The sequence below is a fragment of the Ambystoma mexicanum genome, chromosome 6p (genome assembly GCF_040938575.1).
Source record: "Ambystoma mexicanum isolate Mex_15411 chromosome 6p, UKY_AmexF1_1, whole genome shotgun sequence".
Taxonomy (NCBI): Eukaryota; Metazoa; Chordata; class Amphibia; order Caudata; family Ambystomatidae; genus Ambystoma; species Ambystoma mexicanum.
The window spans coordinates 1,167,246,813-1,167,261,989 of NC_090935.1; the positions used below are offsets into that span (position 1 = coordinate 1,167,246,813).

The following is a 15,177-nucleotide window of genomic DNA, read 5'->3' on the forward strand; positions in this document are numbered from 1 at the left end:
TTGAAACTCAAGACTTTGGGAATCGCTAGTTTGTGGTCCTGGGCCCTATCCCGCCAAATCCCATTGTCCTAGCACCTCTGGGTCGCGATTTACAAGAGTGTGCCACATCGAGAGCATTTGCGGTCCTTGTGTGCCCCACTGCGGTGACAGTCACTGAAAGTTCCTGCAGTTCCTGCCTACCGTGTCATGAGACATGCCGGACTGGAACTATCCTTCTCCTTTTTGTCAAGAGCTGATTAAAGGCAACTGTCCCGCCATGGACGATCGGCCCATCCTGCAGCCGCTGAGAGCCGTAGCATCCCGAAACTGCAGAGTTAACACCTACAAGCGAAGTGGGCCAGACTTCCAAAGTGTGGGCCGGACTGTGTTGAGGAGTAGTGGCCCCCTGGCACATCTATCCCTTCTTACGCACGAAAATCCCTCAAAAGATACTCTCCTTGGCTGGGATAGCCTGCACTCCCCGCTATTCACAAACTCAGAAAGTTGCTCTATCCACAAGGATAGACCCTCTTCTAGGAACAGGAACGTCTTCATTACCTCAAGCCCTTTCCTGTGCAGCTACAGCCCCCTGCAGAGAACCCTCTTTTTATTTTATGCACGGCTGCGCATTGGTAACACACGACTGTACTTTGAGGGCTAGGCAGCTCACTTTGTAGGGCTGGACTACATAAGCTAGGGATTATTGATGAAGTACTGCCTAAACTGATACATGTGCCGAACTAACCCCTTTCTGTTGCAGGTTGTGGTTATTCGATCTGCCCACCAAGTGAGAGTTTAGAAACCCATCTTAACAACATATACAAGATCACACGTCCACATGGTGAGATGAACCTCCAGAAGTTATTGAGAGAAGATAATTAAAAAAGTCTGACCAATTAGGTATTCCGGGCCAGGCATTACACAATCTAACGGGAAGGACAAGCTACAACAGAGGACTTTATTGCAGCGTGTTCACTTTGTACCCTATGTGTTCACGTTGTGCCCGGCATAGAGGACTCCTTCCCTTTAAGCCACTCCCTGGCATTTTGAGACTAATTGATTATGCTTTTTCAGCAAACAAACACAATAGCCATAAGAGACAGCTATGGTCCCGACTTTAATTGGCCACTGCATCAAAAAATAGACGTGTTCCTTCAGCGGGAGAGCATTTCAAAATTCTGCAGAGCTTCCTTATGGTAAAAGAACCACTTTTTCAGTTACTCCAACTTGGGGTCTCTGTGACATGGGTGTTCCCCCACCATAACAGAGTTCACTTAAGATGGGAAGTGCACCGCTTGACTGGGAAATTCATCTGTAAAGTCGATCTGGGATCCATTTTTTTGGCAGCGTTCAGCTGAAGCCCTAAAAAAAAAAAACGAACACAAAAAAGACGAATGCTGGAAGGTTTTGAATTAATCTTAAACCTCTGGGAATTGCTCTGGGCAATCCTCCAGACCATCGGTCTTCGCCTGCCAAGCTATTACAGAAAGGGGAAAGTCCATATGCAATTCAGGTTTTTTCCCACCCCCAAAGGCAGTCCAGCCCTAACTGCTAGGTCACATCTCTTCTGCACGAGACCTCACCCCATAGCAAAGATATGCAATCGGTCCCGTTATTTGGCCTACGCTCAAACTGCCCCTTCAACAATTTTCTTATTTTTGCCAGTGAACACTTAAAACAAAACTCTGCCTGGAGGAGGACGAGAGTGAGAAAATTAGAGTAGGCATCCAAAAAACGCACAAGGGAATGATGAACGAGAGAGCCGGCGTAACGCATCAAGCACAAGATCACGCATGCTCTGTAACGGGCCAATAGTTTCCATATCGCAATCAAATTGGCCACAATGTATGAGGGTCCAAGACTCGCTGTATGCGATCGCTCACTTCGAGACCCTCAGAAGGTTTTTCTCCTGCAGGTTTTGCTGTTCATGAAGGCACCCTCTGGAGCTAGGCTGCCTGTCCAGAGGGGGCATTATCTCTGGAGCCCCCTCTCCCTACATCGACTACGTGCAATGACCATTTTTGTTTCAAGGGCATATCAAACCTTGCATTTCAATCGCCTGCAGACTCGAATGGTAAACACGGCGTACACATGTCAATCCTCGTAATATATTCGGATACTAATGCGGGAGATGCTTCAGTCCTACACAAGCACGAGAAAGCATTCAAACGTGCTCTACAAAAAGCAACAACAAAAAACGAATCATACCACAGAGAATACAAGTCATGATAAAGCGCCCTCCGGTGGAGAGGAGAATATAAAAGTATGAGAGGCACCATGGAGAAAGAGCACAAGCAATGAGTGGGACACCAGAGGCAGCAGACACGAGCTCAGAGAATGAGAAACCTCACAGGACATAGGTAGGCAACCTATGTCCCTCAAGCGTTGCCCTACAACTACCGTGATCACTCACCATTGACTATTCATGCTAAGGGTGATGGGAGTTACAGGCCAACACGTCTACGAAGCATAGGTCACCTTCCCGCACAGAATGGAATAAGATGCCATAAGAATCAAGGGAGCACAGGAAATAAGAACACCACAGAGAAAGAGGGCATTAATGGCTGAAGAACGCACGATAGTCCTAATTACACAGGGGGTATCCTGATGCAATCCATGTCTGGTTGGAAAACCACGTTCAATGGAAAACGTGGTCATCTTTCATTGCACCACATTTTAATCACTCCTTTGTAATTCACCTAAATGAATTCCCTGAAATGTAAGCACTAACAGTAGTTTACAGAAAAAAGGACTTATTTATGTATAATATTGTCTGAAGGGAAGAGGGAGTGAAGCAGAGGTATGGGGGAATTCCTGCATTTCACCTTCACATTACACAATACATTAATTTAGGCAATACACAAAAAGGGGAGTACAAATTTGAGAAAAATATTGTTGAATTTATTGAAGGTGAAAAATAAAATAAGTGCATATCGCAACACAGTCTGCTTGCTACATTCCTTAAAGTATAACAAATCAAAGCTCAAGGTCATTATTTATGGAACCCTTACCAAAAGAGTAGGTGTTGAGCTACATTAGCAATCCAGTACATAGGTCGGGCAAGACAACCCTTCCAAGCCACTACATTGGGGCAGCCACGAAACGGGAGCAGCTGGCATGCAAATGAGGGCCGAGCTGTGAATCAATATTCTGGTTGCTGCTGCATCATACAGTTCTGGCTTGTATAGCAGTATCGGGCATTTGCCAGGCACCGCTATTATATGTCCAGTTACTGGCACCATTTTGCAGCTCCTACCATCGATGGGCAGTTAATACCACTACAGCGATGCCTAGACAAAAGCCAAGACTATTGACATTGCCAATACTTGCTCCTTATGTACCCTGCTCGTCGATTCATGACCCCAGCCAGCCTAAGGTACGGGTTGCATGCCTCCCCTACCTTGTACCCCAGAATACGTTGCATTGTGGACATGGCGATTCGCAAAAGACAACCACAAACTACAACTTTAAACCTGCGATAGAGTAGCTTTTTTTTTGCATATGCAAAGTCCTCTCCCACATGTTACTCCTGTTTGCCTTATTGCCCACTTAAAGCACTGATGGTGCCCTCCATATAACTATGGTTAAGCCACCCCGACTGCCTGCTCATGGGCAGCATAGCATGGTGGAGAGGGAACACCAATAAACACATCTGCCAACTCTGACAGTACAATGAAGGAGCGCAGACACTCATAGAATACAAATTGCGACGACAGTAATATTAAACCTACCCCACGCACTTACAGAAGAGTTAGTGAGCGTGCCCAATGCATGAAGGAATGACGTTCATGGGTACACTGGGTCGTCATGTACCACCTCAAAGACACAGAAGGGGCAGTGGCCATGTTGTGATCAATCTTGTGTGTCTCTTACTCCGCTATCTAAACCATAGACCAACATTAAAGAAAGAAAAATGTTGTATAAGTAGCAGTAAGCGGAGTGGAGAGGGATAAAGAATGATGATATAGAAGTAGTGGGGAAGAGAAATAAAATACGGCAGGCTAAATTAAAGGGATACTCCAAAGGAGAGGAAAGGAAAATATTTAAGATAGAGAAAGAGAACGTGGGGCAGTAACATTTCAAGAAGGGGAGAGAAAGACACAGGAACCCGAGGGACGAGATGAAAGGAAGGGGTATAGAAAAGTACAGAAAAGAAGAGCAACAGATGTGTCTGTTGCAGTTTCAGCTGGTCGAGGCGGACACTTCAGTGAGAAGTTTTCCTCGACTAGTTGCAACTACAACAGCAAAGCTTACTTTGACATGGTTGCAGAAGTGGCTTCTCGTGTTCGTCGCAGCAGGCAAGGGCTCGGAGTCTGCGGCAGCAGGTAAATTACAAAATGATGCACCCTTTTCATCAGGGCTGACCTGGCACTTCAACTTCCTCTGGTAAGCCTCTGCGAGGTTTGCAAGCCTCACAAGGGTCACAGTAGGAAGTTACAGTGGCTGACAGAAGTGCCAGCCAGACACAGAACCGGGGGACCCAGCAGAGCCCCAGCTCAGCCCCATTTATTGGAGTCTGCCGGGGCTTGGCTCCAACTGGCCCTAGCCCCACTTAAAGCACTATTGTCAACCCATGAAACAAAATTAGGGCAACATAAGCGAGTGTACATTTGTTTTGGTTGTTTTACTTCGTTCAAGACTCCCAAAAAATAGAAATCAGTCCCAACATTATGGTAGTGCCATGTTTTACAAAGTCCCCTTTGGGCAGAACTGGAGGCCTGACACCAATACCATGACAATCCTGGAGCGAATGCACGTGCATCACCTACCGTCATTCCATTCGCTGTAAGCTTTCACCGTGAACTTCACCCCGTCCACTGTGGAGAACTCCCTCTCTGCATACGCCTTGCCGCCAGTGCTGTGATTTTCATAGTTTCGGCTTAGCTCGCTGTAGGAGGAATTCCCACCTCCAATCACACCGACGAAAGCCCAGGCCTGCCTATGGGAAGCAGGAGAGAGACCGTGAGAGAGGACATGGTAGAATATTCCAGAAACAGGACAGAACCACTCCGGTATTCTCTGAATAAATAATTGCACATGTCCAATCATTAATTTCTCCATGACATCAGAATGCATAAAAAGGGTATCCAGTCAAAATGTTGGCAGAAAAAATGTAGTCGGTGACAAAGTCGCAGTTAAAACACCTCTGCGGGGAAAATGTTGCCAAGCAAAAAGTAGTCGAAACATATTGCTGAAAAGTAGCCCAAAATGTATTGCTGTTAGGATGATGGTTAGGGTGGACTTATGATTGCCTCGTTTAGGGTTAGGGTACGATTTAGGGTTAGAGTAAAGTTAATGGTTAGAATTAGGGAACGCGTTGGGGTCAGGGTGGTTGCTGCAGGTCCCGTGAAATTGGGGCTTGATTACTCGTTAAGGTAGATTGTCGGGGTAAGTGTTATGGTAGGTGTTATGGTAAGGTTAGGGCTAAAAGAGTAATAGTTTGGGTAAGTGTTAAAGAAAGGGATAGGGAAGTTGGGGCGGCCTGTAGATTTCACCAGAGGAAAGGGATTAGGATAAACCTAGTAGTTAGAGCAAAGTAAGCTTTAGTTTAAGTGTTAGAGTTGCAGTTAGCGTAAGGCTAAGGTTAGAGCAAGGATTTTGTCATTGGTTTGCAAGTTGGTTTTGGGCTTGGACTTCGGTTCACTGTTCATTTTCTATCGATTTTGTATTGAGTAACATGCAAATAAAATGCTTTAGCGCGCTGAAGGGTTAGTGTTCTGTAAGAGTTCAGGGAAGAGTTAGAGCAGTGGTCTTCAAACTTTTTTGGCCAGGGCCCCCCTGAGCACAATTTGGGCAGGTCGGGACCCCCCAGAAATGCCAAATGGACAGTATATATTGCGCGCCGTCACCTGCTCCCATCAAAGTCGCTGGGCTCCCTCATCCCACTCCTACCCAGTCGCTGGTCTCTCCCCACCCCATCACACACCCAGGGCTCTCCCCACTCTGCTCCCATCACTATCCCATGGTTCCCGCCCATTGTGCTCCCACCATAGTCCCTCGGTTCCCCCATCCCGTTCCCAACACAGTCTGAGGGCCAGTGGCGGCTGGTGAATCTTTTTTAAGTGGAGGGGCATTAAGGGGAGGTTCGGGGGGGTTTCCCCCTGTGAATTTCTTTTTAAATAATAGGTTAAAATGTTGCATTGTAGAGCATACTTTTAACAAAAAATGGGTAAATAGCCAAACAGTTTGCAATTGTTGCTGGGAGTCCAGGGGGCAGGCATTGATATTTTATTTCTATCGCGCTCGTACACAAGTGTTTCAGAGCGTGACAAGGCAAGGGAGGGGAACAGAGGAGAATAAAACAGCGATCTTACTAGGCCCAGTGACATTGAAAACGCGCAAGTGTGAGGGGAAAAGTGCATGGAAGGGGGGAGAAGTGGAAAGTGCGAAGCAGAGGAGAAACAGATAAATAACAATAAATAAATAATAAAGGCAACAAACAGTGGTAGTGCAGCCAGCAATTTGCAAGTGCTACGTTTAAGGCAGCAGACAGGGTAGGTCTGATAAGTGCAGGAAGAAAGATGGTTCTCCTCAAGTTTTAGAGTGGCAGGGCGCTGTTCCAGAGGGAGGCCCCAGCCGAAGACAGAGATCTACCCCCAGCTCGTTTCTTTGATAAACGACTGACCCTGAGGGAGTTGGAGGTAGAGGAGTGAAGAGCTCGAGAGGGGAGGTATTTGCGGAGGAATAGCTGAAGGTATTTTGGACCCAGGCCCCAGAAAGCCTTGTGGACAAGGCAGAGGGTTTTGAATGATAGATGTCCGGTAAAAAGATACCATCCCTGTCCCCTGGGCCCCACTGGTCCTAACACAATGAACATGATTATGTGTATATGCAAGGCGCTGCACATTCATACAGCAATCACTCTATCATTCACATGAGCATCCATCACCATACACTCACTCATAACGCATCCATACACATGTTTAAATAAAAACAATGAACATAAACGTACCTTCTGCATTGGCCTGTGTGTGGGTGCTGAAACGGCCTGCTCCAGCTGCTCTGTCCGTATGTGCGAGGAGGCGCAGGAGCTCCCCCTCGGACATACAGACATGCAGTGCCCCAGCCAGCATTTCCAATGAGCTATGCAATGCTGGCGAAGCAAAACGCCCCAGCACTTGCATGGCTCAGTGAGCATGTGCGGCTGGGGAACTAAACTGAACTGTCAAAGGGAAACAGTGTTTCCCTTTGACAGTTCAGCCAGCCCAGGAGCACTCCATTAGCTGGATAAAGCAGCTGACGGAGTGCTCACTGTTTCACTGGGCTGGCTCTTTAGCTCCTCCATAATGGGTGAGGGGCCACTGGGTGGGCGCCTCTTGCCATTATGGATGACACGCCAGGCTCGGACAGGCCTATAGGGCAATGCCTGTACCAAAAATGTAAAATGCTAGTTTGGGCCAATCAAAATGGGCCACCATTTTGGCCAATGTGGACCATTTTGATGAGTTACTTAACTATGCAGTTAGTAATGTTGACCATTGTTGCTGAATATATCACAATTTACTTACATTTTAACACAAAGCACCCCTTTGGGTACTATTGAAACAGTGGGCTTCATAACTACTCTGGCGGTAGCTGTGCCGGTAAAACCGGCACGGCTGCCACTGGAGTTGCATCCGGGTCTGGCACCCGCGAATGGGCAATTACTAGGTCATGCCGAGTTAGGCGGACATGATAATTGCCCTTTCGAAGGTGCCGGTAGATCCCCATTCCCATTTGAGCCCCATATGGCTCAAATGGGAATGGGGAGCTCGGATGCACCGGCACCGTTAATAACGGTGCTGGTGCATCCGACGAGCTGAGGTCAGACCTGGCGGGGGCTGTCAAGCACCCACGAGCACAACTCTTACTATGGCGGAACGGTAGCAACGGTGCCGGTAGCTTACCAGCACCGTTGTTACTGGTCCGCCATAGTAGTAATGAGGCCCAGTCTGTGACTAAAGGAATGAATATCCATTTACAACTGTGGGCCACTTTTTCATTGTTGCCTGAGACAGTTTCATGCTTCAGCCCGCCCATGGCCCATGTGGGCCACCCCTGCCCATTTCTTCCAATCTAAAAAAAAAAAAAATCTTTTTTCATGCTGAGCTCTCAGGGCCCCCCTGGGATGCACCCGCGGACCCCTAGGGGGTCGCGACCCACAGTTTGAATACCACTGAGTTAGAGGAAGGTTTAGGAACAGAAAGAGGGTGTCTGTGGAGGTTTTATCAAAGTTTGGGGTCATTGTTAGGGTTACAGCCCTGTACTTCTGTGTATTTAAAAAACAGCTTTTTTGGAGTCCTTGTTACTGGCAACATTTTCACACTTTCCATTGATTGTATTGAATGACTACACTTTTAAAACACTTTTTTGCAGGCTACATTTTCAGTATCGGTAAAAACAACAAAGAAAAAAGTATGATATATTTGTTCAAATTTCATACAGTCGAAAATTTCAAACAAATAGATGTCCCCCGCCCCCTTGTTCGGTATAATGGCATTGGGGGTGTCCCCCTGCTCCCTATACAATTAAGTTACACATTTTTGTTTTGTTTAAAAAAAAAAAATTAAAAAAGGGCCCTGCAGCGCCGTTTACCAACCACGTACGTGAAGGGAACTGGCGTTGCAGGGAGACAAGGGAGTCTGCGGCACACAACTAGGTGGGCTGGCAAAGTTAAGTAGGAGGCGGGTGGGGGAGCGGGTAAGGTGGAAGACATCATTTGTGTTTTCACTGCGATACCGTTTTTCCAATTCGACATTTTCGAATTTGTCATTTCACGCCGCGCTGAAATTGCATACATCCACATTTTCACATGACTACATTTTTTTTAGCAGGCTTTCTCTAGACTAATGTTGGACACGCGGCTGAACCACGCGTAGGGGTGCATGTATTTATTGCCACTTTGCATTTTCAAGCCCGTAATCTCGGGAAGAGCGGATAGGATTCATACAACCCAGATTGGTCCTTTTCAAGCTGATAATGTGTTTTCAAATGCATACTGTTTGGAGAATTGAACCCAGTTTGCATTTATCAAAGAATGGTGCTGCTGTGGTCAAGAAACAGGCGCTCAATCCATCGCTAGATTCACACATCTCGGAAAGAGAGAATTGATCGTACTTCTGAGGAAGGAACATGGGAGGTCTCACAATGGGGCTCGTTTGCAACCAAGTACTCCGTTCCAGCTATTATTTTGCATTGGATATTTAATCTAATCAAGGTACTGAATGTTTTTTGACGCCACACACCGTTTCCCAGGACTGCAGATGTGTTGCAACCCACACAGAAGGTAATGTAAGATCACCGATGGGTGCAATTGGGGGCACATTGGACCACAACTTGCTACATACAAAAGCAATGTATGGCATACTCATTCCAAGAGATACGCAACCCTGCGATGCTGACTTGGAAGACAGTTCTCCAGAATCTACAAGCTCACCTCACACATACTATTGTTCTTTTGGAGCATAGCAATTGGCCACCACTCCCTTTCACAAGACGCTTGCTCCAGGTGAATGGTGCACTATTACAGTGGGATTTTCTACACAGCGATACCTTTCATTATGAAAGTGCGTACATAATGAAAGTGCGTACACAGTCTGATCTGCAAATCATGTGGTAGGCTAGACAATGGACACACTCTTCAATCAAGGGCACCCTCCATTTAAAGTTTCACATTTAAAGGTTAACTTGGATTCCACCCATAACCCTTGACACCAAAGCAAATGTGCTGAAGGCTGCCGAGTGCAAGGCATGCGCCCATGTGTCCTCTGGCACGCCAGGAGCTCCACACTCGCCCTGTACGGCTCTCTGCCTGGCAACTCTATCCAGTTCTGGTTGCTCTTGTATGGCCTTTCCGACACAACAGAAGGTGTGCACTCCATACTCTTTCTGAATTCCAGTATTGCATATTTAAAGAAGTATAGAAAACACAATCTACGTTTGAAATAAACTATCATCCTCACATTTTAGAATCTTTTGGAGTAGTCGTTCAATGCGCTTTTTAAGGGAACCGCTGTGCGCGTTTTACCTTTTAGGTGCATTCAATTAACATTTTAGTAGGATGGCTGTATTTGAAACATCTACCCTGGATTTCCCTCGTAACCCTAAAACTCTGCATGCTTACTGTTATATCTGCACAAATACTGTAGCAAGGGCTAAACTGCAGACATGCAACTCTTGCAGAGATTGCCCTGTGTGGCCAACCTTTTACCACAGAGATAAACCTGCCTCTCAAGTGGCCAGACACCATTGCCAGCATCTTTCAGTGTGGTACAAGGGGCCGCGAGATGCCTAAAGGAGACTTGGATCTCGCGAGTGAAGATACGTGTTAGCATTTAGTGAATATCAAAACCGTAGCATCACAGTGCCTCAGGCGCAGGAGGACTCACTTCAACATTCTTTTCTCCGGAGATTTTAAGTACATTTAAATGTTTTTTTTTTACCTGTACTTCAATTCTTTCACAATCTTGCTCCCCAAAAGATTCTGGATGACTTGTCTGGTCTCGTCAAGTAAATTCTTAACCGCCGAATCGCCCACAGCAACAGCAACAATCCGACCGACATCTTGTGCGCGGAGGAAATCCTGCAGTCTCTTGCTCTCATTGAGATATTCGTGCGTGTCAAACCTTTCGTTCGCCAGTAGCTGGGCGGTATCCTGGTCGAAAAGCCGCACATTTAGTCCTCTGGAGAAATTCTTTTCAAAGGCATAGGAACCAGTGGCTAAGCCCGATGGGTGCAGCGTCTTGGTCAGAAGGGTCCATGAGAGTTTAGGGGCTCCGTGCAGTTCCAATGTCCCACCGGAGGTCACACCAATGTACTTCTTGCCCAACAGTGGCGTGCCCTCGCCTTCATCTGATCGGCCATACAAGGAGATAGTGGCTCTAGATTTATAAGGGCACTTTTCAGCTCCAATGTGAAGCGCTCCACCGTCCTTTATCAATATAAAGCGAGTCCTCAAGGTTATGTTAATGGATCCACCTTCATCGTCCGCAAACACAAGGAGCCCTGCAGGAGGGAGAAGCAGAGATTGCTTAAAACACATCAGCTCAAGCATTTGCACATTTTGACAACACCAAAACAATCTGCACACAACATGTTAGCATGTGGTTGGGGAGCAGAGACTGGGGGAGTCGGGAAACTGGCCAAGACTTTGTGGATGCCAATGCCTGGAAATTTAGCCACAGGATTTTGTGCTGAATTTTACAAAATGACAAAGACGTAGAATTATTGGTGAGAAGTTTCAAAAGTGTCAGTTTCAGAAAGTGAATCTCGAGCCCTGAACTTCTTTGCACAGAGCAATCGTTGGTCCTGCACAATACTGCATCGTTTTGCCTTTGAATGATTTAAATGTTACATTGCTGAAGAAATGTCCATTGAATGCAAACATTTTAAAAAAAGGTTGTATAAAAGTCGAAATGTATGGATTGTTTCTATATCCACAACTTTAACATGGATTGGCACAGTCAACCATTTTAGCGTTAGTGTAGGCTCGGGTGTGACATTTTCCAGGCACTACCATAATGGTATTACCTGACCAGGGGATGGCAACAGCAGGTACATAGTGCTAGTACTGAGGTATATCATGGCAGTGCCTTGCAAAGGCCTACATCAACTCTATACAAGATCCTAAAAGGTTGGCTTTGTCAATGCCGGTTTTTAACAGTAATTTAGCACAAAGCCCATATACGAGGACACACATACGGCTTCTAAATCAAGTGTCTGAAGGCATACTTGGTTGAGACATTTTTCTTACACCAGGAGCCGGTATTTTACTGCAAGTAAGAATTTCAGAAGGCTGCAAAGTAAGGGCAGAGCAACCTCAGAGATCCCGGGGTGATGTGTTTTGGTCAGAGAGTTGTAGGGATGTTGGTGGCATTGGCTACAGGGACTAGCATAGCCACGGGCAGCTAATAGGTGGGAAAAAAGCCAAACATCACACACAGGCTATGAGCCTCTCTTCACACCCCATCCCTTCTTATCTTCAGTTCTCGAGAGAACTGTTCTTGAGTCTAGATTGTGTTTACAGTCCCACTTCATAACCAAAACTAAAACCACGTCCTTCCCCTCTACTTAATTAGATGGCATTTTCCCCAGGCCAAAACAATCACCACTCGATGCATGCATGCCAAGGCCCTAGAAACAGACTCCGTCCTGTACAGGTTAGGATGGTTAGACCAGAGGGTCAAGGGTCGCTAAATTGAGTCCTGCTTTGCAGTATCAATATGCAGAATAAGGAACTCGAGTCACACTTCTGGCATGTCAGGTTATCGGGAATGTATGTTGGTATCAGCCACTGCTGCATGGGAGGGCTCGGGTTGAAGACTCCCAAATAATAGCAAGCTGGCACCGGGGAGGGGGGAGCAAGTGAGGGTGAAGGAGAAAGAAAACTGCGTCCAGAGAAACCAATGCCAACACATCAGCAATTATGCACAGAAACCAATACAGAACAAGGCGCAGCGGTGTGGCTACTTACTGGCATAGCAGGTGTTTAGCATGTGTAACAAGGGATGAGGTGTGCCCTCTCTAACTCACCCAGGAGTCAGGACCCAAAATGAGCCGAGCCGAAGGAACCACTTGACCCCAGGCTTCTGTTAGTTTAGTTTTGTGACGTCGTTTACCAGGTCCAATTACCAGATCAGTGGCCTACTCTACGAACTGGGCACAAGCCTTAATATTTTTCATACATGGCTGCTGCAAGACACTAAGATTCCCAGAAGGGTTTCTGGTGTGGTGTTCTTCCGCCTGCCACCAGGGGGCAGCATCTGCAGATTTTCCAGAATCTTTATGTGGGGGCAGGCAGAGAAGGAGTTTCACCACAGTGCAACAATCATTGCCCATTTGAACGACGCGTAACCAGAGCCATAGCTTCCTCAAGATTGTATGTACAAGGGATGGAAATTAAGATTTGATTAACCAAAGCTAAAAGCAGCCCCTGGCAACCAAGCATCATCCTGTAAGAAGAGGCACGATGAGCCAAACATCCAACTTCTACCTATGAAGTGGAGGGAAAAAAATGTTGATCATGTATGGACAATATCTTCTCGATGTGTCCCACAGTTAGTTAGTGTTGAGTAGGTGTGTATGCAGAGTTATGGCATGAGTTGGCCTGGGAAGCCAGTATTCACATTTTGCCCAAGTATGTCTGGATCCCATGTGATTGCCACAACCGTTCCAAGCAAACCATAGACGCGGCAGTCATCACATACCGCCACACACGCATCCTGGGTGCCTGAAAAGCTTCCCTCTGCCACACGGCATGCACCAATTATGGAAGAGTGTGAAGTCCTCGCTGAGCAGCCAATAAAACAGCCTCGCCGCCTCCATCCTGCAGTGCCCGCCGCCCCTATCTAGGGGACCCACATTTACCAGTGGCATCTGCGACCCTAGAGCACCCGAATAATTGCCCTGGGGGTATCAGAGACTGCCCCATTGATGGTGCCCTCAATGGGGCTTTGTTCTTTGTAGGTTTTGTTTGAAAATCTTGAAGGGATCTAGGTTACTGCAGGGATCGAAATTAGGATTGGATAACCAGCAGCTAAAAACAGCTGCTGAATATCCAGCATTAAGCAGTGAGCAGGGGCTACCACTGGGAAACCAGGCAATACTGCATAGCGTTCCGCAAATATGACTTACACATATGAAGCAAATATCATTTTGTCCACTATGACCCCTAACGCTTTAAATGTTAAAATGTGTCCTAATGTTTATTTATAGATGGACCCAAGAGCACAGATTTAAATTCACTGAGGTGTGTTCGCTCGGCATCATTGGTTGGGGGGGGGGGGCAAAAGTAGCTGTTAGGGTCAAGCTAACAAGACTCCTCTAAGCTACAAGCAGGAGCTAATTAGCTCCCAGCGCCCCTCAATGTCGAACCCTGTTACTGTGTACAGGTGCAGTGGATCCCTCTTAAAGAACAAACAGAAGCTGTGTTCAATATTCGGGGAGATGACTTTTTTTTTTTTAAAGCATTTAAGCAAGCCTTCTCTGAACCCAAGCAAGGCATTGAAACAGGGTGGTGAACTCCATCACTTTGAAGGGCAGGACTGGATGGATTCAGGAGCGCTCCCAATTTTCTCAGATAAGGACCATTGCATTTTGGCTCAGATATGCCTGGGTGGCGTTTCCTTGTGTCAGGGAATTTTAGTTGCCTGCCAGTGTTTCAAGGTTTCCTTCCCCTTTGTTTTGACATTCCCATAGTTAAGGCGTCTGTAACCTGCGGCTCTCCATAGGTGTTGGATTAGGAGTCATTCCCTCACCAGTGACTATGTTGGCCGCGGCTCAGAGAGATGAAGACCAAAATATCTGGCGAGCCGATGGAACTGTAGCAATGCCAACAGGGCAGACTAATGGATAACCAGCATGTGGGGTGTCTCATACACAAGGCATGGGGTGGTGGACGCAGGTGGTCTATACTTTTGGGTCATTGAACGGCCTTAAGTGCTCTAAGCACAACTGCAATAATTGAGCTGGAGGGTCTTCAATCTAGTGTAGGGCAGTGGGTACGGTGCTGGCCCATCAGGTCAGGAGGTCCAGACGGACTGGACGCCTGCACACTACAAAGAACCCTTAGCGGCTACACCTTCAAGGTGAAGAAGATACGGCCTCTACCAACGCATTCACTTAGGATGTGGTTCAGCACTTCACGCAGTCAGCATATTAAAACATTAAACACATTTACACAAAGCTCGACTTTTACGATATCCTTTGAAATGTTTAAAGTTCTATTAGAGTGCCCTGGGTCCCCCCCCTCCTTGTCCCCACCCCACAGAGGGGGAGGGACAGTACACTAATCTTTCACCCTGGGCCTCTTCAGGTACACATCTGTAGTAACTTGGGATTTATATAGCACTTCACCAAGATCGGTTTCTAAGCGCTGTGATAACTGGTATGTGGCTGTTACCCATTAGTTCTAAACAGTACACAGAAATGGTAAGGTGCATAGTGGGGCAGCTTGTTAGCCAAGGGCACTAGATGCTGCTGTTAGTACTAGATGTGTGCCATGCAAAGCAGTCGAGCTTAACAGCAACAGTGGGAGGTGCCACATGCATGCAGTCCTTACAAAGTCCCACATCTAGCTGCGATAGTCCCTCGTAATCTCATAATGCTCTTAGCATGCTGGGGGGCGAACACTATTGAAAAGGTACATTACCCAGGGCTGGCAAAACAGCTGGATCACTATGTGACGAATAAACCATCTGTTTTGCATAAGTGGTGGTGGGG

General features: G+C 46.8%; 1 protein-coding gene across 1 annotated transcript in view; it reads right to left on the reverse strand.

Moving 5' to 3' along the window:
* Nucleotides 1-15,177, reverse strand: part of CEMIP2 (cell migration inducing hyaluronidase 2) — a 473,131-nt gene that overhangs the window by 316,082 nt on the left and 141,872 nt on the right. Inside the window, exons 4-5 of the mRNA XM_069625802.1 lie at nt 10,401-10,962; nt 4,749-4,918 (exon numbers count right to left, since the gene is read on the reverse strand). Coding sequence (XP_069481903.1) covers nt 4,749-4,918; nt 10,401-10,962 — 732 coding nt within the window. The remainder of the gene's footprint in view (nt 1-4,748; nt 4,919-10,400; nt 10,963-15,177) is intronic.